The sequence below is a fragment of the Myotis davidii genome, unplaced genomic scaffold (genome assembly GCF_000327345.1).
Source record: "Myotis davidii unplaced genomic scaffold, ASM32734v1 scaffold653, whole genome shotgun sequence".
Classification (NCBI taxonomy): Eukaryota; Metazoa; Chordata; class Mammalia; order Chiroptera; family Vespertilionidae; genus Myotis; species Myotis davidii.
In genome coordinates this window covers 46529-69935 of record NW_006285129.1, presented here as the reverse complement: position 1 = coordinate 69935, position 23407 = coordinate 46529, and the positions used below count along the sequence as shown (strand labels likewise).

At 46.5% G+C, this 23407-nt stretch overlaps 2 protein-coding genes and 1 long non-coding RNA gene across 9 annotated transcripts in view; 2 read left to right on the top strand and 1 right to left on the bottom strand.

Moving 5' to 3' along the window:
- Positions 1-7490, top strand: part of OTUD7B (OTU deubiquitinase 7B) — a 53573-nt gene extending 46083 nt beyond the window's left edge. For all 7 annotated transcript variants that reach the window (XM_015558702.1, XM_015558701.1, XM_015558700.1 and 4 more), the window contains 5 exons: positions 1248-1375; positions 1687-1836; positions 2349-2463; positions 3414-3498; positions 4651-7490. In XM_015558702.1, coding sequence (XP_015414188.1) covers positions 1248-1375; positions 1687-1836; positions 2349-2463; positions 3414-3498; positions 4651-5859 — 1687 coding nt within the window. In that variant the 3' untranslated portion in view covers positions 5860-7490. The remainder of the gene's footprint in view (positions 1-1247; positions 1376-1686; positions 1837-2348; positions 2464-3413; positions 3499-4650) is intronic.
- A 5739-nt stretch (positions 7491-13229) lies between these two features.
- Positions 13230-23401, bottom strand: LOC107181817. The gene is made up of 4 exons (XR_001512520.1): positions 23185-23401; positions 20064-20219; positions 17604-17683; positions 13230-13443 (listed from the first exon to the last, which is right to left on the bottom strand). It is a non-coding gene; the product is annotated as an uncharacterized LOC107181817 (long non-coding RNA).
- Positions 13754-22780, top strand: MTMR11 (myotubularin related protein 11). The gene is given in 18 exon segments (XM_006755622.2): positions 13754-14219; positions 14560-14650; positions 15072-15193; positions 15736-15796; positions 16188-16330; positions 16801-16879; positions 16999-17134; positions 17380-17467; positions 17614-17702; positions 17784-17908; positions 18560-18626; positions 18858-18928; positions 19611-19777; positions 20074-20247; positions 20897-21079; positions 21490-21783; positions 22127-22261; positions 22263-22780. Coding segments are annotated over 18 exon segments (2160 nt in total). The 5' UTR covers positions 13754-14153; the 3' UTR covers positions 22332-22780.
- Positions 23402-23407: the final 6 nt, after the last annotated feature.

Genomic DNA, 23407 nt, shown 5'->3' with positions numbered 1-23407 from the left:
ACCTGGGACCTTTCAGTCCGCAGGCTGATGCTCTATCCACTGAGCCAAACTGGTTATGGCAATAAAAATATATTTTAAAAAAATAAAATGCAGATTTCAGGACCTCCACCCTTGAGTTGGACTGAGGTAAGGCCCAGAAATCTGCATTTGTATCAAGCACCCAGTGTTGAATATTGCTTTATGGGGTGGAAAGGAATTGAGTTGTGAATGAGTGACAAGAGCAAATTTGTGAATTTAAACACACTGACAGCAGAGTGGATGATGAAGCAGAGGGGAGGGAGACTAGAGGCAGTTGTAGTAATCCAAGAAAGAGAGCCATGGGTATGAACAAGAGTAGTGGATTATAGTCCAGCTGGTGTGGCTCAGTTGGTTGAGTGTCATCTTATGCACCAAAACGTCACTGGTTCGATTCCTGGTCAGGGCACATACCTGTGGAGGCAGCTGATTGATGTTTCTCGTGTATGTTTCTACCTCTTTCTTTAAAATCAATAAAAACATATTTTTTTTAAAAAAAAGAGTAGTAGGTTGCAGATAAGCTAGAGGGTACAGATGCAAGAGATACTTAAGAGATGGAATTGGCCAAGCCAGGTGATTAATTGGAGGTGAGAGATAAAGAACAGTAAATATTTTACAGATTTCTGCTGATTAGGCTACTAGGTATATAGTGAGGCTATTCTCCAAGCAAGGGAATTTAGGAGGAGTTTTTGTTTTTGTTGGACAGTGTGATGTGTGGATGGTTGTGGTGGGTAGAGTCTAGGATGAGGCTATTCAGTTGTGTATTTAGCTACTTTATAAAGAGAATTGAGGAAGGTTATTGAACAAGACAAGTATTAATAGAGGAATTGCCTTCAGATTCCTAACACTACTTTAACCATACAACCATAAAGCCTTCAAGTCTCTTTTCTTGGATTTCCCCATCTGTGAAATGGAAGTAGAAACAGCAATTGTAGCATAAAATAATCAGCTGTGTCCCTGGCAGTCTTAGGATTAGAAAACCAGGAAAGGACATTCCTTGTTTTCCTTTTTGCAGAACTGGTCTTCAGGAGTCTCTTTTGTTTTCTTCCCTCTCCCTTACACTCAACCAGTGGTTCTCAACCTTCTGGCCCTTTAAATACAGTTCCTCATGTTGTGACCCAACCATAAATTATTTTCGTTGCTACTTCATAACTGTAATGTTGCTACTGTTATGAATCGTAATGTAAATATCTCATAGGCAGAATGGTCTCTTTCCCCCTCTGCAACTCTAGGGTGGAGAGTTCAGAGGAGCCTGTATATGAGAGTCTAGAAGAATTCCATGTCTTTGTCCTTGCCCATGTGCTTAGGAGGCCCATAGTCGTCGTGGCAGACACCATGCTGAGGGACTCTGGGGGAGAAGGTGAGTCAGTCAATCCTCACTGCACTCTGAGCACCCACTGTTTGCAGAGCTCTGGTCTAAGCACTGGGAGGAGTGTGGAAAAGAGGATATATAGACCTTTGCTGGGGGGCGGGGGGACAACAAGGTGTAAATTAGAACAATGCAAAGGTCTCAAAAGATTCAAGTTGGGATTAATTGATGAGGCTTCCTGGGAAAGAATTATTAAGCAGGGGTTGGAATGAAAGGGGGGACTCAGTTGGCAGGGTGAGGAAGAGGGATTGCCCACTAGGCAAGAACATATCCTTAATAATAATCTTTGTGGTTTCCTACAGCATTTGCCCCTATTCCCTTTGGGGGAATCTATCTGCCCTTGGAGGTCCCCGCCAGCCAGTGTCACCGCTCCCCTCTGGTGCTCGCCTACGATCAGGCCCACTTTTCTGCACTTGTGTCCATGGAGCAGAAGGAGAATGGCAAGGAACAAGGTGCTGAATGCAGTGTCTGTGTCTCTGGTGCTTTTGATCTGCTTTATTTTCATTGGAAAAACCGAAATGAGTGCATGTTGAGACTATTCTACCAAGCTGTAAGATATACCAAGGTTTTAAAATTAAACAACAAAGGTTTGGGGGAAAACACAGTAGTTTTTTTATTTCCTGCTCCCTGAAATAAAGGGTTTATATATTAAGGCCATAGAACCTTCCAAATGATGTTTTATTTGTCCAAGTGACTCAATTTCATGAATCTACATTAACTAGCAAAAACATCATGAATGTTAGTTGACTGACAGGTGGGGAATCATGGGGATTATTGGCCTAAATTGTGTGCTGGGTATTAAGGGAAAGCCAGCCTTTTAGTTTTAAATGCCAGGATAATTCACATGTAAGAAATGAGAAGTGACTACAGTTATCATATCTCCTGTAGTATCAGTCAGTCTGCGTTCACTTGCCTTCTTCTCTCCTTGGAGAGACTCCTTGATGACATGTTTTTCCCCCTCCAGCTGTGATCCCACTTACAGATTCAGAGCATAAGCTGCTGCCCTTGCACTTTGCTGTGGACCCTGGAAAGAGCTGGGAGTGGGGCAAAGATGACAGTGACAATGTCCGATTAGCCAGGTGAGGCATGCCTGTCCTTTTCATCTGCTTTGTAGGTGCGAGCTCTTCCACATAGCATCTGTCTCCTGGGGACTTTTTCTCAGTTCAGAGGCAAGTCACACCCTAGTTCCCATATTTTTTGGGACGATGGACAGGTGAAAGGTTGAGCACCAGGACTTTTGCAGCGTGGAACTGCTTTTTCTCCCAGTGAAAGATGGGAATCCTGGACTTGTTCTTTCCTTACACTAATACCTCCCAGAATCCCCAAAGTAGTGATCAGAAAATCAAGATACACAATTCACAGTTCTCCCAGACCAAGTGAGGGGGTTTTAAATCGGTGACCAAAATAATTTGCTCTAGATTTTTGCCTTTCTGGAACTTAAACAGCAAGAAAAATATGTTCTTCCCCACTGCTTGCTCTGCCTCCCATAAGCTGGTTAGCCTTCCTCCTGCTTCCCACCACAGTTTCCTGTGAAGAGTGTATGAATGTAAAATGTCCTCCCTTATCTCTTACCCAGCCCTTCCTTCTTGGGGCTCCTAAAACTGAGACCCAAACGAGAGGGTTTGATTAAAAAACCCAGCATTTGTGGCTTTTTAACCAAGTTCTCACCTAACTTTCAAAAGCTTCTTCTAAATATTTATAACAACAATAACAATGGCTACTGTTTAGAAAGAATTTCCTGTTTTCTAGACACTGTGCTGTGTGTCCTTTTAAATGTCATCTTAAACTTCATAACAACCCTACAGGATATATTATCATCTATACCCATTATCGACCCCATATGAGTTTCAGAGAAGTTGATGTGACTTGTTCAAGGTCATCAATCTTAGTAATTGGTGGAGCTATAATTCAAACCCAACCCTGAGTCCCAAGCCATGTGGCCCTCACCCACTTTACCTCCCAACTTATCATACTGCTTTGCATTTTATAGGTTACAGACATTTCTAATTCCTTTTTCTCCTTTTCACAGTGTAATCTTGTCCCTGGAGGTCAAATTGCATCTGCTGCATAGCTACATGAACGTGAAGTGGATCCCAGTGTCCTCTGATGCGCAGGTGAGGACATCTCCACCCGACCCTTGTTGATCCTCATTTTCAGTGACAGGGAGAACAAGATCTGGTGATGTTCTCTTTCTGAATCTCTTCTGAGTGATGGCTTATGATTCCAAATTAGGAATAATTGGAAAATATCAAATAAGTTCCCAAAGATACTTTTTCCTGTCTTTCTACCTGTTAGTGCCTCCCATTTTCCACATCTCCTCTCCACCCAAGTACTGCTTTTTGATACTAAAACACATTCTTCAAGAAGAGTTTTCTGGACTTTTTGGTGAACTTGAGGTTATCACTACTCTATCCCAGTGGTCAGCAAACTGCGGCCTCTTGAGTGTGGCTCTTCCACAAAATAACACGTGTGGACATGCACGTACAGTGCGATTGAAACTTCATGGCCACACTCAAGGGGCCAAAGAGCTGCATGTGGCTCTCGAGCCGTAGTTTGCCGACCATTGCTCTATCCTAAGCTGTCTATACATAGACCTCTGTGTTGGCACCAGAGGAGACAGAACAGCTTAAAGAGCTCCTGATCCAGTAGGTTCTGAGGATGTCATCAGTATCCATAGAACAGGATCACAGGAGCAAGGGCAAATTGATGGACTCTAGTGTTGAGTATCTAAAAGTTGAGGGGCTTCAGGATGGTTGCAGTTGGTTGGTTGGTTGCAGTTAGACAAGACTTTCTTGAGTTTAATTTTGGGAAGAATTTAGCATAGAGAAATTTAGAATCAAATAAAGAATGCTCCAGTGTGTACAGAATATTCTGTCCTTACCCAGAGGCCATGTACTGTAGTTCTTCATTGCTCTAAAAGAGTTGAAGCTTCATTATAACAGAAGGAAGTCATTGCAGGTGGTTACATTAAAGTTAGATATTAGATACATCTATTCCTTGTCTATGAGAGAGTGACTGGAGCTGGGGAAGGACAATGCCTTCCTGGGTGACCCTTCCCCATCATGATAGCAGCTCTTCTCTAAAACTAGGCAGTCACTCTTAAGGACAGTTCATAGGGGTGTTACCACCCTTTTTCACTTGGCTAATTCTTATAGCAATGGCTACTGGGAGCCCCATGAGCCATAGGGATAAACTAGGGATCCCTGGGGACCTCCCCCAACTCAGACCAATGAGATAACTGAAAATCCTGTTTTTGTCTCTTCCAGGCTCCCCTGGCCCAGCCTGAGTCCCCCACTGCCTCAGCAGGAGATGAGCCCCGGTCCACTCCTGAGTCTGGCGAATCAGACAAGGAGTCAGTTGGCAGCAGTTCCACCAGCAATGAGGGCAGCAAGCGGAAAGAAAAATCAAAACGAGATCGGGAGAAGGACAAGAAGAGGACAGATTCTGTGGCTAACAAACTGGGCAGCTTTGGCAAAACCTTGGGCAGCAAGCTCAAGAAGAACATGGGAGGCTTGATGCACAGCAAGGGTTCTAAGCCTGGAGGGATGGGAACAGGGTCAGGAGTGAGCAGTGGCACCGAGACACTGGAGAAGAAGAAGAAAAACTCGCTGAAGAGCTGGAAGGGTGGCAAAGAGGAGGCAGCTGGGGATGGGCCTGTGTCTGAGAAGCCTATATCTGAGTCTGTGGGTAATGGAGGAAGCAAGTATAGCCAGGAGGTGATGCAAAGCCTGAGCATCATGAGGACTGCCATGCAAGGGGAGGGGAAGTTTATTTTTGTTGGAACCCTGAAGATGGGTCACCGTCACCAGTATCAGGAGGAGATGATCCAGCGCTACCTTGCTGATGCTGAGGAGAGATTCCTGGCAGAGCAGAAGCAGAAGGAGTCAGAGAGGAAGATCATGAATGGAGGGGTAGGAAGTGGGCCTCCTCCAGCCAAAAAGCCAGAGCCAGATGGTGGGGAGGAGCTGCTGACTGCCTCCCAAACAGAGTCCAAGGCCATGGCATTTTCTACTGGCTACCCTGGGGGCTTTACAATCCCTCGGCCTTCTGGGGGTGGAGTTCACTGCCAGGAACCCCGGAGGCAGTTGGCAGGGGGTCCGTGTGGGGGTGGCCTACCACCATATGCCACCTTCCCTAGACAGTGCCCTCCTGGGCGACCCTACCCCCATCAGGACAGCAGCCTTTCTCTGGAGCCAGGCAGTCACTCCCAGGATGGAGTTCATAGGGGTACATTGTTACCACCCCACTTCCGTGTGGCTGATTCCTATAGCAACGGCTACCAAGAGCCCCCTGAGCCAGATGGATGGGCTGGAGGGCCCAGGGGGCTTCCCACAACCCAGACCAAATGCAAACAACCGAACTGCAGCTTCTATGGACACCCTGAGACAAACAACTTCTGCTCCTGCTGTTACAGGGAAGAACTGAGGAGGAAGGAACGGGAACCGGGTGGGGAGCTGCTCGTGCACAGGTTCTGAATGAAGGGACCTTGGAGGGCAAGGGGGTAAACCAAGAAAGTTAAGCTCAACTAATTGGCTCATCAAGACCCAGCCCCCATACTGATGGGGCAAATGCAGTAATGTTTGTGGGAGCCTGGCTAGAAACTTTTAAGAGTGTGGGTGCTGGAGAGTTGCCAGGCTGGCAAGCGCAGGTCAGGGCTGGACGGTGCCTCAAGGGCTGCACTAGTCCTTTGCAGATCTTAACTTGATGGGACTGAGGAGGTACAAAGGAGAAAGATGGTGATTCTATCTCATAACCCCTTGGGTCCATGAAAGCAGTAGGGGCAGGTTTGGTATGTGGGGAAGGGGAGATGGTTAGCCATCTGGGAAAGAAGGCAAAGGTGGTTCTCAGTCAATAAAAGAAAAAAACAGACCAAAGTTCTTTTAGGTTGAAAGAAGTGCATGGTGGTGGAGTTGGGAGTGTGGAGAGAAATTGGGAAATTAAGACAAATTGGCCATTGATTTGAATTAAGATGGAAATTAGGGTTGGATAAATTCTTCCTCCTGAAGAATCTGGAAAGACAGAGCAGTAATGTATGCTCATAGATGCCTATTAGGAGGGAGGTAGTTTAAATGGGTTTGTTGAGATGGAGAAGGAACGAACTTAAAAGGGGAAGCCTTTTCCTCTTAAGTTTTATTTCCTTCTAAACACCATCTGTCATCTGTTCTAGTTTGAGGAGATTGTTGATTGCCCCCTATCTTTTCCTCATCCTTTTTGAGGGCTGAACGCAGCTAAATTAAGGTTGTGATCTTTTTAAAAAAGACTTTAATTTTATTTTTTTTAAAAGTTCCCTCTGGGGAAGGGAAGAGAGTGATGAGAAGAGCAGCTGTGTGTCTTGAATTTTCTCCAGGTGAACTGGTACAGAGGTGATCTTTTTTTAACTACTTAGCAATAACTATATATTGGGGTTTGAGTGTGCCTTGGGAGGGGTGGGAGAAGGATAGACCTTTGGCCAGACTGTTTCAAACAAAACCAAAAACCTAAATAGAGCACTACCATCCTCTGCTGCTGCATTTCTGTAGAAAGCAACTTATTTTTCTTTTTTTTAAGGAAAAGAAACAAAAGACCCCAGCAAGCAAAAACATTTTTAAAAACAAATTTTTTCCTATTTAAGTGATTCTTTCTCCTTCCTCTCTGTTTTTGGAGAATGAACTTAACATCCCGGCTTCTTTTGTTAAGCCATAGCTGACCTTAATCTGTGGTTAGTTTATTAAAATAAAATACTTTGTAAGAAGAGATATTTTTTATAATTGGACTGAAGTTGAAAAATGGGGTATAGGCTGGAGCAATTTATAAAAAGTTAGAGAAATCTATTTTAGTGAACTGTAACCACAGATCACAGATTACTCCCAATGAGATGATCTGTCTTTGGAGTTCCTCCTTTCCCTGACCCTACCCTTTTCCCCAGGGGGTGGGAGTGGGCCTGTGGACACAGTGTGGAGGAGCTCCTTTGCATTTTGCACAAAGCACAAGTCTGGACAGCCTACGCTCTGGCCAGCACCATTTTTAAGAGCTTTAAACCAGAGGACCTAACCTAGGCCAATTTTCCTTTTACTTTTCTTTTTCTGGGAAAACTTCAACTATGCAATTGTATACACTCCTGGGTACATACAAAGAAGGGGAATAAGTGTACTTAAGTGTCCAGGTGTTAACTGGGGCTATTTTTCTGTATTTGGATTTCTCTTTGGAAGTATGTACTCATAACCCACCCCATGGAATGTGATCCCCACGTTTGCTCTGTGGGTGGGGGGGGCCCTCGTGTTTGCCATATGTTGTTTCTACCCAATCAGGAAAGTTGTCTTGCTGTTTCCCCCTTGGTAACAAAAATATCAAGACTGTCCTCTTTATTGGAACTGCTCACATTTTAGAAAGGTTTCTTCCTCAAACTTGAAAGTCACTTATTTCCCAAATCTGATACTGTTGCTTTCACCATTTCTTATGGCTATGAATTCTCAAGTTTTTATATGAAAATAGACCTGTTTTAAGGAAGCAATGAAGTCAAAGGAGTTAGATTCCAAAAGAGGGTATGTATACCAGTATATTCAGGGCAGGGCTGGGAATAGTATGAGACAAGCACTCTTCTCAGGCACAAAACTGAAGAGGGTACTGAAAAACTCAATAAGCAAGATAATGTTTTAATGCAGCATTTTTAAAAAATCAATGTGAAAAAATCCATAATGAACAAAATGTCAATCTTAAAGACTGAATTCAACAGGACTGGGATCAAGAGTGGGAAATAAGACTGAAATGAGCAAGTATAGGGTTGAATCCTGTCTTTACTTAAAACTTATAATTTGTTCATTGTGGTGGTGTTTTTTTACATTAGTTTTGATTTCCAAAAAATACTGCATTAAAATAGTACCTTGGTTACTGGGTTTTGGGGCACCACTTAAATTTTGTGCCCCAAATGAGTGCCTTGCTCACCTCACCCTGTTTCTGGAGTTAGAACAATACTAGTGAGACTGCCACCTCATGGGCTTCCATCCCCTAACATGCACCCGAACAACAGGTGGCTCAAACTCACACCTTGAATTTGCACAACTCACTTAGCTTTCTCAGAGGCGTCCGTCTATATCAGCGGTTCTCAACCTGTGGGTCGCCTAAGACCATCCTGCATATCAGATATTTACATTACGATTCATAACAGTAGCAACATTACAGTTATGAAGTAGCAATGAAAATAATTTTATGGTTGGGTCACATGAGGAACTGTATTTAAAGGGCCAGAAGGTTGAGAACCACTGATCTATATCATAGGATTCTGGCCTGGACCAACAGGAGTGGAAACAGACCAGAGATTTCCTTAGAGAATAAAACCAGGAAAGTTTTGATTCTCCACTGGACTGCTGTGTTTGGATTTGTTCTGTTACTAGTTCTAGGTAATATTTTTTGTTTTTAAAAACAGAGGACAAATGAACAAAAATGGAAACCTTATGTCGTTTGTTTTTCTTTTTATAAATTAACCAATACCAATTTCTTCTGACTTCTTTTCAATAAAAATGATGGAAATTCGGCGGGGGGGGCCCTAGGGGTCAGTTTGGTAAAATAGGGCTTTACGTAGGCCTTATAACTTTTTTGTTGTTGTTAATCCTCACCTGAGTATATTTTTTCAGTTGATTTTTAGAGAGAATGGAAATATCGATGTTTTGAGAAACACATCAATTGGTTGCCTCCTGCCACGGGATCGGACCTGCAACCCAGGTACATGTCCTAGACCAGGAATCAGGAATCGAACCGGAGACCCTTCCGAGAGCAGGCCAGCACTCTAACCAATGAGCAACACTGGCCAGGGCAGCCCTATAGTTTTTTTTATTAAGAAATCTTTTTCTTAATTTGGGTAGGTAATTATTTATTGAAGCATTAAATAAACCTCTCCGTTCTAAGGATGAGGGACCCTGAGTTAATGGATGTTTTTCTATAGGGATGAGTAGGGTTTGTTTTGCTTTATTCTTTGAGGGAATTGTGTGGGGTGGGGTAGTGAGGGAATAATGCCTAGGAAATGAACTTGGGTTTGTTTATGGTATTTTGGGAAGATGAGGGGGTGGAAGAGGCAAGCCCATGCAATTACTGTTTTGGGAGAAGGGAAGAGAGTGGTATATGATGTGCACTCAAACTGAGCAAAAATTCCTTAGTTAAGGAGAGGTTTGTGGGTGAAGGGGGTAAGCAGACTCCCATAACCCTAGCTGAGGGATGCTGTCCCTCAGTCTTAAATAAGTGCACTTAGTTCCTTTAATTCAGGGTGTTGGGGTACCTATTGAAGTTTTTTATTGGAAAGGGATTTTCCCCTTTTGATTTAAGATAGTGCTACCCCTCCACCCTAATACACTCCAGCCCTGATGGAACAAGTATACTATAAGATAAGCCTCCAAAAATCTTCTCAATCTATGCTGGTTTTACTGAGGGTTATAAGATTTAACCAAAAGTTTTCCCCACATACTGGATTCTATCAAAATGAAAAGATTATATATAAAAATATATATAAATTTTAAGAAATTCAATCTCATTCTGGAGTGGGGATGGTGTTCAACAGTGCTGTACAGGCCTGGAGAGAAGTACCCTCCCTCTTGCAATTTCTTCTCAGGCAAAACTAAAGCTCACAGACCAATAAAACAAAAATTAGCAATGACTTTGTATTGTATATTCGGGAGGGGATACTGAGCCAAAAAGAATGGGGCTGGTTCTGAATGACTTGAGAACCTAGCTTTTACCATTCTTACTCCTTTCTAAACAGCCACTTGTCCAAGGTTCCAGTCATGTTTTTTTCTTTACCAATAAAGGAGCTTCAGAAATGATTGTCCCTGAGTTACTTGGACACCTTGGACTCTGTCCTCTTCTTTCTCCAAGAGTCAGTGCCCCAGACACATAGCCACAGGTGAGAAGACAGAATTAGAAGCCCCTTCCTGGCCTGGAATCATCTGCACCATAGATTTTTCTAGTTTCTTTTTCCCTCCAGGCCATTTAACTGTAGATTCAGTGAGTCATACAAGCACTCTGTCTCACTTTGTAGATACCCAGTCTACAAATCACAGGGTGTTTTGCTCCATGTACTTAAGTTAATTAACAAAATATTATGAAGTCTCCTGTGTAGACACTCCATGGCACCTTCCTCCACCTGGTGAGTAAGGGGCTTTAGAAGAGAGGGAAGCTGCCTGAGAGTAGCAGAACTGACTGAAGTGGGGGTGGGAAGGACCAAGGCCTCTTTCTGTGTTTATAACTGGATCTGTGACTCATCTTATGAGTCACTCAGCTCCTCCTTCGGCTGCCCCTCCTGGCAGCCTTCATTGTAGCACAAACCTACAACTAGATCAGGATTCTGAAAATGGAAAAATCTGATAGTTCCACCCTTCCTTTCGTCCACTGAGCCTCCACTGGGAGTGTGTGGGGTGGTGAGAGGTGGTTCTGCTGTTAATTACCCCTCATCTGCTGCCCTCATTGCATTCCTGGTTGGGGACTAATCCAAGTCACCTTCCCCCCACCCCCAACTTTCCCCCAATCTCCTGATATTTTTCTCTGTATTCCTCTGCTGTTCCTTACCTCAAAGTATTAAAGAATAGAATGAGGCTCTTGAATGAAGGGTGGTGGGAGAAGGAAAGTTGATAATATTTTAAAATTGTGGTACGCACCTCTTATTGCAACAGACCTTGGGAAGTATTTTCTTCCCCTGAGATTGAAACCCATGGAATGCAGGTGGGGGTGGGGATGCTTAGTAGCTTTGAGGACCTTGAGAATCAGGTATTCCTCTTTGTTCCAGATTGACACCCTGTCTCACAATATGTATTTTCACTATTTCCATAGTTGCAGCCAGACAGAGAACTTGTAAAGCTGAGGCCGGAAGGGTGTGTGTGCTGGGGGTTGGAGAGAATAAAGTGACACTGGGCCCCCACCTATGGATTGCTGCCTCTGTACAGACTCAAAATCAATAAAACAGCAGCTCATTAACTCTTTGTATTTTATTTCCTGTCTTTTTCATATCTAAATATAGATGTCGCATTCATACCCTAGTCCTCCTCACCTGCAGTCCTGCAGTTCCTTTACTTTCTTCCAGTGCCCTTCCCCCACCTTTGCTTCTTGGGTTGCAAGTGGGTAGGGAGGAGGAATGGGCTTGTTGAACTGAACAGAGGTTTCCAGCCCTCAGCTTTCAGAATCCTGAACATGAATTATTAATTTGGAGATCTGGTGTCTGGATTGGAGGGAGGGGTCATGTACCTGGGGTGGGCTCCAGTTTCTAATTGGTTGGGGTGGTGTGTGTGTGCGGGCATGTGTGCATGTGTGTGTTCGATGGATAAAGTTGGTGAGATCTTTTCCTTGGGCCTCCCACCACCACCCCAGAACATGCACATAAACATACCTGTACTTGTGTCTGCATCGTGGAGAGATTTCAGTTTCTCGCCTTTTCTGCTGCACCGTGCATACAGGTATGATTCATGCTCTCTGGAGAAGGATGGACAAAAACACTAACTCATCCCCATCCCCAATTCTTGGGTCTCCCCGGGGAAAACTACCCTGTGGTCCAACTTCCATTTACTTCTCAATCCCTTTTGGTAGGTCTGTCAGGAGAGGCTGTAAGAAGGTCTTATTTAACTACTTCTGTGTTCCCCTTCCTCCACCCCTGCCCCTTTTAAGATATAAAAAAACTGAGCTTCCCAGGGAAGCCATCACTCAGAGTCTAGAGAAGTGGCCTAAATTGTTCCAGTTTAATATTCGGTATTACTGCTCCCTTCAAACAATCTCCAGTTCTCACGAACGGGAAGTGAATAGGAGTTGGGAGTAAGAGTAAAGGAGGGAATCTGGGTATTTCCCCCCAGTTCCCCATTGATTCCTCACCCTTCCCAGGCGGCTCCACTTCCTCTCCACTTTCCTAAAATTGTGTGTATGCTCCTTTAAGGGGCTGGGCATCTCTCCCGCCCTCTCCCGAGTCGACTGAAGTTTCCGAGGAGCCTCCTCTAGCTGGACACAGCTTTCAAAGACCCCAAATCGTGCTCCATGCACCTCAAATGTTCCTTTGCCCTGACTGTTCCCTTGCCCGGATCCCATCCCTGACTTCCCTCCTCTCAGCTACAAGATCCAGCCTCTCCCCAAGGGGCTTGAGCATCCTTGAAGTTTCCCACCTTTAACTGCTCCGTCCCCGGATGGAGCCGGAGAAATGTGGTGGGGGGGCCGGGGCCAGAGTTTCAACATTGCCCCCCAGAAGGAGGAGCCAGAGATGGGGGTAAGGAGAGTTGGGCTTGGGGGGAGGGGTTGGTGGGTCAGAGGGTGTGAGTAGGGAGGATGTGGAAATAGAAGAAAAGGATCTAGAGCAGGAGGAGGGTGTGTCTCATATTCTCTGGCTGATGGAGCTTGGTCTGTCTTTTTCAGTCTCAAGTTCATCGTCTCATTATCCATTAACCAGCCCCTCCCTTCACTGTCTGCCAACCCAGGCCCCGAGCTCCCCACAGCCACTGATCTCAGTTTCCCCTGAGTCTGAGTGTAGGCCTCCAAAGGTGGCTGCTGAGTTAACCCCAGACCCCAGGGTTGGAGAGGCCTGGGGAATAACGCTACACCCTTCACAGCTCTCTGGACCACAGTCTGTCCAGGGGAGTGGGATGCCAGAGCCCAGGAGTCCTCAACTTGGCAGTTGCCTGGCCTCTGGATGCCTCCCAGGTAATAATGTCCTTCCAGTACTTCTGACCGTCAGAAACGACGTCAAATTTCATCCTGCTTAAATCCTGTTTCCTACCTTCACTAAAGATACCTTCATATTCCTTTCCTGGCTCAAAGTGCTGCTTCTGCTTGAGGCTTGTTCTCTTCTCTGAACAGAACTGTCTGGGAGCTTGGACCCTGGTGATCCCTCTGTTTTCTTGGGGTGGGCTCCAGTTTCTAATTGGTTGGGGTGGTGTGTGTGTGCGGGCATGTGTGCATGTGTGTGTTCGATGGATAAAGTTGGTGAGATCTTTTCCTTGGGCCTCCCACCACCACCCCAGAACATGCACATAAACATACCTGTACTTGTGTCTGCATCGTGGAGAGATTTCAGTTTCTCGCCTTTTCTGCTGCACCGTGCATACAGGTATGATTCATGCTCTCTGGAGAAGGATGGACAAAAACACTAACTCATCCCCATCCCCAATTCTTGGGTCTCCCCGGGGAAAACTACCCTGTGGTCCAACTTCCATTTACTTCTCAATCCCTTTTGGTAGGTCTGTCAGGAGAGGCTGTAAGAAGGTCTTATTTAACTACTTCTGTGTTCCCCTTCCTCCACCCCTGCCCCTTTTAAGATATAAAAAAACTGAGCTTCCCAGGGAAGCCATCACTCAGTCTAGAGAAGTGGCCTAAATTGTTCCAGTTTAATATTCGGTATTACTGCTCCCTTCAAACAATCTCCAGTTCTCACGAACGGGAAGTGAATAGGAGTTGGGAGTAAGAGTAAAGGAGGGAATCTGGGTATTTCCCCCCAGTTCCCCATTGATTCCTCACCCTTCCCAGGCGGCTCCACTTCCTCTCCACTTTCCTAAAATTGTGTGTATGCTCCTTTAAGGGGCTGGGCATCTCTCCCGCCCTCTCCCGAGTCGACTGAAGTTTCCGAGGAGCCTCCTCTAGCTGGACACAGCTTTCAAAGACCCCAAATCGTGCTCCATGCACCTCAAATGTTCCTTTGCCCTGACTGTTCCCTTGCCCGGATCCCATCCCTGACTTCCCTCCTCTCAGCTACAAGATCCAGCCTCTCCCCAAGGGGCTTGAGCATCCTTGAAGTTTCCCACCTTTAACTGCTCCGTCCCCGGATGGAGCCGGAGAAATGTGGTGGGGGGGCCGGGGCCAGAGTTTCAACATTGCCCCCCAGAAGGAGGAGCCAGAGATGGGGGTAAGGAGAGTTGGGCTTGGGGGGAGGGGTTGGTGGGTCAGAGGGTGTGAGTAGGGAGGATGTGGAAATAGAAGAAAAGGATCTAGAGCAGGAGGAGGGGGTGTCTCATATTCTCTGGCTGATGGAGCTTGGTCTGTCTTTTTCAGTCTCAAGTTCATCGTCTCATTATCCATTAACCAGCCCCTCCCTTCACTGTCTGCCAACCCAGGCCCCGAGCTCCCCACAGCCACTGATCTCAGTTTCCCCTGAGTCTGAGTGTAGGCCTCCAAAGGTGGCTGCTGAGTTAACCCCAGACCCCAGGGTTGGAGAGGCCTGGGGAATAACGCTACACCCTTCACAGCTCTCTGGACCACAGTCTGTCCAGGGGAGTGGGATGCCAGAGCCCAGGAGTCCTCAACTTGGCAGTTGCCTGGCCTCTGGATGCCTCCCAGGTAATAATGTCCTTCCAGTACTTCTGACCGTCAGAAACGACGTCAAATTTCATCCTGCTTAAATCCTGTTTCCTACCTTCACTAAAGATACCTTCATATTCCTTTCCTGGCTCAAAGTGCTGCTTCTGCTTGAGGCTTGTTCTCTTCTCTGAACAGAACTGTCTGGGAGCTTGGACCCTGGTGATCCCTCTGTTTTCTTGACCCTATTACCCCTTTTCTCATTTACTTATTCAATAAATATTTAAGTGTCTACTATGTGCCAGGCTAGAGTAAAAGATTACAAATTCTCCCCTCATAGCCTTTCATTCTTAGGAGTTAGAGAAGGATCTTAATCTTTCCTCTTTAGATCCTCCTGTCTCAGAGGAGTGGGTGTACACATATGGGCAACACTGGAATGGTCATAACCTGGCTTTTCCTGTAGGGGAGCAGATCCTAGCATGGGCCCCAGGGGTGCGGAAGGGGCTGGAACCTGAATTGCCTGGAACCCTGATCTGCACCAACTTAAGGGTCACCTTCCAACCCTGTGGATGGCAGCGGTGTCAGGTGAGATGGTTAGGCCAATGAAAATGACAGCTAGAGGGAATAGGTAGCAGAGTCTAGAAGGATTTGGACAACCATTACAGGAAGTATGAGAGTTATTCTTCTTTTTTTTTTTTTTGAAAATTTTTTTGTTGTTGTTAATCCTCATCTGAGGATATTTTTTGCATTGATTTTTAGAGAAAGTGGAAGGGAGGGAAGGAGAGAGAGGTTGAGAGAAAGGGGGCAGGGATAGAGATAGAGAAAGCAAGAGAGAGAGAACAGACAGAGACTGACACAGTCAGACAGTGATTGGTTGTTTCTACATGCGCCCTGACCAGGGTGGGGATTGAACCTGCAACCCAGGTATGTGCCTTGACTGGGAATCGAACCCTGAGACCCTTTAGTGTGTGGGTTGGTGTTCTAACCCCAGCTAGAGAGTTATTCTTAAAGGCTCTCTTTGGAATGTATCAGAGATAATCAATGGGATCTCTTCTAGAAAGGTGAGGGGCTACTGAGATAGGATGTGAGATTTCAGATGTCTTTAGCATGTCATGTGCTTCCTCTAGGAGACTCCCCTAAGCAGTGATTATGATTTTGCCCTGGTCAACATTGGGCAATTAGAGGCTGGTAAGTGTGGGGGGCTGGTAAAGGGGCTTACTGGGGGTGTTGGCTACCCTCCTCAATCCTTCCTCTATTCTTAGAGGACAGCCAAAGATGCAGTGGGATGGGCAGGAAGAGTTCCTCCTAGAGCAGTGGTTCTCAACCTTCTGGCCCTTTAAATACAGTTCCTCATGTTGTGACCCAACCATAAAATTATTTTCGTTGCTACTTCATAACTGTAATGTTGCTACTGTTATGAATCGTAATGTAAATATCTGATATGCAGGATGGTCTTAGGTGACCCTGTGAAAGGGTCGTTCGATTGCCAAAGGGGTCGCGACCCACAGGTTGAGAACCGCTGTCCTAGAGGGAGGGACCCTGATCCATGGCTACACTGCTCTCTAATTTTTTACTTCAGTGAGTAGCCTGTCTCGAGTCCAACTCCACCGTCCAGGGTCCCTGCTTAAATTTATCCCTGAGGAGATCCTGATTCACGGCCGAGACTTCCGGCTGCTCAGAGTTGGTTTTGAGGCTGGAGGACTAGAGCCTCAGGCCTTTCAGGTAAGACGCTCCCAACCTAAGACCCCTTCCTTCCCTGAGGACCTTGGGATCCTTTCCCTGGCAATTCCCAGTACTCCCTTATTTCCCAGGATCCCTCCCATCATTCGCTCTGCCTCTTTCCCCAAGGAGTGGCTGGGATAAATGATAGTATAATGAGAATACAGGGCCTGAATTCTAGCCTGCCTCTGCCAATTATCAGGAGTATGAATGACTGTGGGCAAGTGTCTTCCTTTGAAAAACAGGGAGGGTTGGAGGAGATGATTCCTAGTATCTTCCAGAATTAACATTCTGTGATTCTGTGGTTCTAGGTGTACTCTCTTGACCCCAGGCCCCAAGACCTGTAGAAGCCCCCTTCCTTAGGGATTGTGTTCACTGTTCTTCTCTGTTGGTGGCAAAGACAGTGAAGCAACACACCCCATTTCCTTTTCACTTCAGTCTGAGCCAAAAGGATGATGTACTTTCCTCCACAGGTGACCATGGCCATTGTCCAAGCCAGAGCTCAGAGCAGTCAAAACCAACAGTATTCAGGGATAACCCTGAGCAAGGCTGGTGAGTGAGGGTGCTTTGGGATAAGGAAAAGATAGAGTCTGAAAAATCAGAGGCTGGTTGAAGACAAAAAGAGCTGAGCAGCTGTCCTCTTTCTCTTCTGTGCCTCACTCCTGCCCTAGGCCAGAGTTCTGGCTCCAGAAAATCACCTATTCCCCTCTTGGAGACACCAGAAGACTGGGAGACTGAGAGGAAAAAGCAGGGGGCCAATGGCTGGCGGGTTAGTCTTGTCAATGAGAGATTCGACGTAGCCACCAGGTGATCCCCCCGTCCACCCCAACTGCTGTAGCCTTCCTTATCGTCCCACACTTCTCTGACTCTTAAGCTATGCTTCCCACACACCCCAGCTTCCTAGGACAACCACAAAGCTATCGCCCTTACCTCCTAGGTCTCTAAATCTGAGATCACTTGGAATGATCACCTCCTAAGCACCTCCCTTGTAATCACAGGTTTGCGTTTTGAGGTCACTGATCCAAGATGTGACATTACTCTCAATTTCACAGCCTCCCCCGTTACTTCTGGGTCCCTAACCGAACTCTGGACAGTGAGGTCAGGAGAGCATTTGGCCACTTTCATCAGGGCCGTGGACCGGTCAGTGTGAGGGTGGGGATTAGAGGGTTATGGGAGGTCAGGGGTCATTGTGAAGGGAGGGGGTCCCTGTGAGGTCAGTGTGGGGGCAAGGGCAGGGTGAGGCTAGGAGTTCCTCCCACAGTGATTCTCCTCTCACCCATTTGAAGCGCCTGTCCTGGCATCACCCTGGGGGTAGTGATCTTCTCCGCTGTGGAGGTTTCTACACAGCCAGTGACCCTAACAAGGAGGACATCAGGTGAGGGAAGTTTGATGAGAATTAAAGGTTAGGTGTTCAGAGCAGACGCCTTCCCTTACTTTCTGACTCTCTCTCCTCCAGATCAGTGGAGTCTATGCTCCAGGCTGGGCATTCTGACGTTGTCCTGGTCGATACTATGGATGAGCTGCCTAGTCTTGCAGATGTCCAGCTTGCCCATTTGAGGCTGAGGGCCCTCTGTCTGCCTGGTGAGAATAACCTTTAACCCCTTACCGCACTTGTAGGTCTGCTGACCCTAACCATTTGCCTGCTGTAGACGAGCAACCAACCTTTCAGCCCAATGAGCCTTAGTTTTCTACTCAACTCTCCCATCTCCCACATACTAATTTCCTGTCTTCCAGACCCCAACATATTCTTTTTGTTAACAGCTTTATTGGGATATAATCTACATAGTATAAAAATCATCCTTGCCCTAACCGGTTTGGCTCAGTGGATAGAGCATCAGCCTGCAGACTAAAAGGTCCCAGGTTCGATTCTGGTCAAGAGCATATGCCTGGGTTGTGGCTGGATCCCCAGCAGGGGGCGTGCAGGAGGCAGCCGGCCAATGATTCTCTCTCATCATTGATGTTTTTATCTCTTTCTCCCTCTCCCTTCATCTATGAAATCAATAAAAATATATTTAAAAAAATCATCCTTCACCCATAAGTATACAATTCAATAAACTCTGTACAAACATTACCACAATTTAACTTTTGAAACCTCATGGCCATTAGTTACTTTTCATTCCTATCCCCAGCCCAAGGTAACACTACCCAACTTATTCTTAACCCTTCAGGCTATAGACCCTGAATCCTGAATTCTGATCTCTTTGCCCTTCTGACCCCTCTACTATCCATCAGATTCATCTGTATCTGAGGATAAATGGCTCTCAGCCCTGGAAGGAACACGATGGTTGGACTATGTCAGGTACTCCCTCTTTTTCTAAAAATGACTTATAATTCAACCCTCCCCAAACTTCCATTAACTTAGATTCCTAAGTGGCCTTCCATTAATTTTTCTCCTTGGTTTCCCAAGAAGGCTGTTATTTCATGCTCCTTAGAAGGAGAAGGCAGGATTTTGGAGTTGGCCTTTATTCTGTCCCATGCCCCTCACTCCTCTTTTCCAGGCTTATTCTTCCCTCCTCTTCCTCACCTCCAGGTCTTGCCTTCGAAAGGCCAGTGACATCTCAGTCTTAGTGACATCCAGAGTTCGCTCTGTAGTACTTCAAGGTGAGTTTCTTGGGTCAACTCACTCCATTACTTGAGTTTTTCCTTTACCCACCTAACTGGATTGTGCAAACATTATTTGCAGGCCATAGACAATTATCAACCTAAAAATTAGCCTGCTATATTTGGTCAAACATTTAATTAACCCACCCCTAATGCCTTGGCAGGGCCATACCAAATGATTTCATGGACCTTACTAGTATATGGCCCACAGGCCAGACATTCCCCACCTGTTATAAAGCTTGTCCCCTTCTAGTGCTAGCATCCTCTTCTCCCTTTACTAGGAACTACCTGTGAGCTCTAACTCATCCTTTAGTGCTACCTCCGCCTCCCCACCACAGCTTGTGGTCCTAACAGGAGGATTCTCTCCCCTCAGTTCCTATTCTTCCAATATGTATGGGGACTGGGGTTGGGATGGGAAGGACAATGTGGAAGCTGATTTGAGATTTATAATGCTGCCCCCTACATGTGAGGCTGGGTATTTCTATCCAGATGGAGTCTATGAAGTGAATCATTCAAGGTCTTTGTTTTTTCTTTACTTCTATGTGCCCTCTCAATTCTACCTACCCAAAACTTTCCCCCTCTGTGCTTCACCACACTTCTTGCCATGTTTTCTTTTCTCATTCTCTTCTGCCCTAGTTTCTTGGCCCCTTCTTCTTTGTCCCTCCTCCCTCTTTATCACCAGAGCGAGGTGATCGTGATTTCAATGGCCTCCTCTCTTCACTCGTCCAGCTGCTTTCAGCCCCTGAAGCCCGAACGCTGCTTGGCTTCCAATCACTAGTGCAGCGAGAGTGGGTGGTAGCTGGACATCCCTTCCTGACCCGACTTGGGGTAACTGGGGTCAGTGAAAAGGTGAGAACATTTTGGGAGGGTATTGGGATGGGGGCCAGTATTACTTAAAAAGAGGATCAGAAAATTATATAGTGTAATCCACGGGAGGTGAATAAGGTCTGAAGGGTACTGAGGTTAGGCTGAGTTTGAAGGGAGAACCCAGATGAGTGAGGGACCACACTCCCTATCATGCTCAATTCAGATCTCCATTTTCTGATCTCCATAGTGGCCCCTGTTCCCTGTGTCCCTCTCATTTGTCATCCTCCCCTTTTAGATTCCTATAGTCCATTCCATCCTCTTAATTTACCTTTTTTCAGGCCCCAGTGTTTCTCCTCTTCCTTGATTGCGTCTGGCAGCTCCTCCAGCAGTTTCCAGCTGAGTTTGAATTCTCTGAGTTTTTCCTTCTTGCTCTTCATGACAGTGTCAGGGTTCCTGACACACTTACATTCTTGAGAGACAATCCCTGGGAGCGTGGAAAGCAGAGTGGACAGGTCAGTGACTTTCATTTTTCACTTGTCTTCCACATTCCCCCACCCCCATTGAGAAGTACTTTCTGAAGTTTAGTCTTGTTTATGGAAAGTGAGGTTTATGGGTGAGAAATGGGGAGGTTGGTGCTCTCTCTCAGGACTGGATTTTCACCCTACATATGATTCCTGGAGTAAGAGATGAGCAGCTTTTCACAATTTCTCTCTAGACCTGTGAGTAGGAATATCTATCTATCTCTCTATCTATCTGTCTATCTATCCCGGTGCACAGATTCATGCACCAGTGGGGTCTCTCGGCCTGGCCTGTGGGGATCAGGCCAAAACCGGCAGTCCGACATCCCCCAAGGGGTCCTGGATTGCAAGAGGGCATAGGCCAGGCTGAGGGACCCCACTGGTGTATGAATCCAGACACCAGGCCTCTAGTTTGCATATAAGATCTTTGGTTAATCTCTTCCCGCGCTCCCCCATTTCCCCTTCCCTCTGAGATTCAGCAGTCTGTTCCAGGTTTCCATGCCTGTGTGTTGAGCATCTTCCCCTTGGTGGTCAGTGTGCATCATAGCTACTGACTGAATGGTCAAACAATCACTTAGGCTTTTATATCTATAGATTTTTTTCCCTTTGTTTAACCATCTTTTTTTCGTTTTCCTCTGTACAGTTCAACTCCTATACACAAGTCTATACCCCAGGGTACTCCCACCCCCCCGCTGGTAACTCTGTTAACGCACAGCTATCTGTCTGGGACTGGGATTTACGCTACAGCAATGAACAGATCCTACAATTCCATAATCCTGGCTATGACCCGGAACGCTGCCAAGACTCCTGGCTCCCTAGACAGCAGGTAGGTGTCTGAACTCCCTGAATTTCCTTGACTTTCTCACAGGCTCATCCTACTAGATGGGGGGAGAAGTGGAAAGATACAGTGTCCAAGTTCCCCAGGGAAAACTACTTTACTCCTCCACTACAACAACTGTCACTTATTGTTTCTGACTGTCCCCAGGAAGACAGAAATCCCAGAATAGCAGTGGGCATCCTTTTGATCCTCACACATACATTTTACAAGTTTCCCTAAAATCAACTTTAATCAGTCCTGGGGCCTATTTTGAAACCTAATGAAGAGAAAAAATAGAGTTCTCAGTGGGAGGCTTGTATTGCAGTGAGTAGTAGCTGGACATTCCTTCCTGACCCAATTTGGGAAAACTGGGTTCATCTGGTTTCTAGGTCACCAGTTGATTTTCCTTTCCCCTTTAGCCAAGCTTCATGGTTCGTGGACCTCCCAGTTCTGTGTGGCTCTTCTCTAGAGGGGCTCTGACTGCCCTGAATCAGCTCTGTCCTTGGCGGGACAGCCCTTGCCTGCTGACAGTCTCTTCACGCTGGCTCCCTCGACCTGCTATCTCTTCGGAAAGTCTAGCTGATCAAGAGTGGGGGCTCCCCTCACATTGGGGAGCTTGCCCTTTACCCGCAGGGCTGCTGCTGCCTGGGTATTTGGGACCCCAGATCAGGCTCTGGAAACGCTGCTACCTAAGGGGAAGGCCTGAGGTCCAGGTGAGAAAAGACAGGGATGGGGAGTGGGAGAAGGGTTTGACCGCTGAGTCAGGTGTCCTAGGAGAAATAAGATGTTTCAGGAGGAACCAGATGTTCCGGGATCTGGAACAGCAAGGGGCTGGGGAAACTGGGAAGTGAAGAACGATTCATGTTGGTATCAAAGTGGAGTGGTGTGGGAGTATGGGTGGGTGGGGAAAACTGCTTGTGGCTCAGACCAAGTGGAACCTAGGGCACAGTTGGAGGGGGAAGAGAATTAAAGATGCCAGTAGTGGACAGATTTCAGAAGCAGAGAGCTAGAGCTGCACTGATACTGTTCCTCTACTTCTCCCCACTCCCTTCCCAGAGGGGCCTCTCAGCTCCCACCATCACGGGCCTCCAGGATGAGCTATCCCGTCTTCAGGAGCTAATAGAGAAATGGACTCCAAGAACATCTCCCGAGGACCGCTCCCAGAAAAGAGATCCAAATCCCATTCTCTCCCAGTCCTGTTGACATGGCTGGCTTTCTCGCGGGCAGGGCAAAGGGGGTCTGGGATGAGAGAGGGTTCTAACCCTTCCGGTTTTTCTCATCGGGACTTGCCGCCTCAGCTTTCTCATTCCAGCCCTCAAACAAGACCCCTGACTTGATTTTCCATTGCAGATGGGTGGTGCTACCTACAACTCTTGCTCTGTCCAGTTTAGTTCCTCAAGATTGTATATAGTGTCTTGTGATTTGAACAATTAAGAAACAAAAACAGTCCAAAATATGATCACCTGTTTTTTGTTTTTGGTTTTTTTTTCCAGGGAAATTTCATCCCTTTTGGATATCCAACTGTTAATTTTGAGTTCAGGCCTCATTTTCACCTCCTTTTGCTGCTTCTTTAATTCCAATTCCTACTTCTCCCCTTAGAGCTTCCTATGGATATGGAGTGGATTTGGGAGACACCCTGTCTCTCCCAATTGTCTATTTTTGTAGTGAATTTCTATTTAAGGGGCTCATTAAAGCACAGTATTTATACTTGTTGCTGGCACTGTTTCTCGTGTCCGAATAAAGGATCCTAGGCCAGTGGGGTAGGTGTAAGGTGGGTGTGACCCAAGAGAGAATGGCACTCACCACGCAAATTATTGATCAGGAAATAAGGGATGGGGGGAGGCTCTGCAAACTTCACGTGCAATTTGGGAAAAGTTTCCTTTTCCGTTTCTCCCACTGAGGAACAGGTGGTGCAAAAGCATATCAAGAAGCGTCTGCTGGGGCCAGGGATGTTCTGGAGGTTGAACCTCTGGGTTTCAATGTTAGCCACCCCTCAGCTTCGGTTACACTTCATCTGGAAGCCTCGGGTTCCCCGGAACCCCTCGGTAATAACCGCGACGCGAGCCGAGACGGCGACACTGCAATCCCTCCCTTGAAGGAGACAAAAAACTAACCGAGCCCAGGCTGGCTCTGCGGGGCGGGGTGAGGGCTGCCCCCGCGCTGTCCTTGGGTGAGGGGGTTCCTCAGCACACCCTTCTCTGAGGAACAAAATCTACGAAAAGTTTCGTTCCTTTCGTTTTCAAGTTTACATTTGGGAAACAGTGTGGTCCTGCAACGTCTTCGCTCAGCCTTGGGATGGTCTGGCGTCCCCGTCCTGCCTTCCTCGCCCGGAGCGCT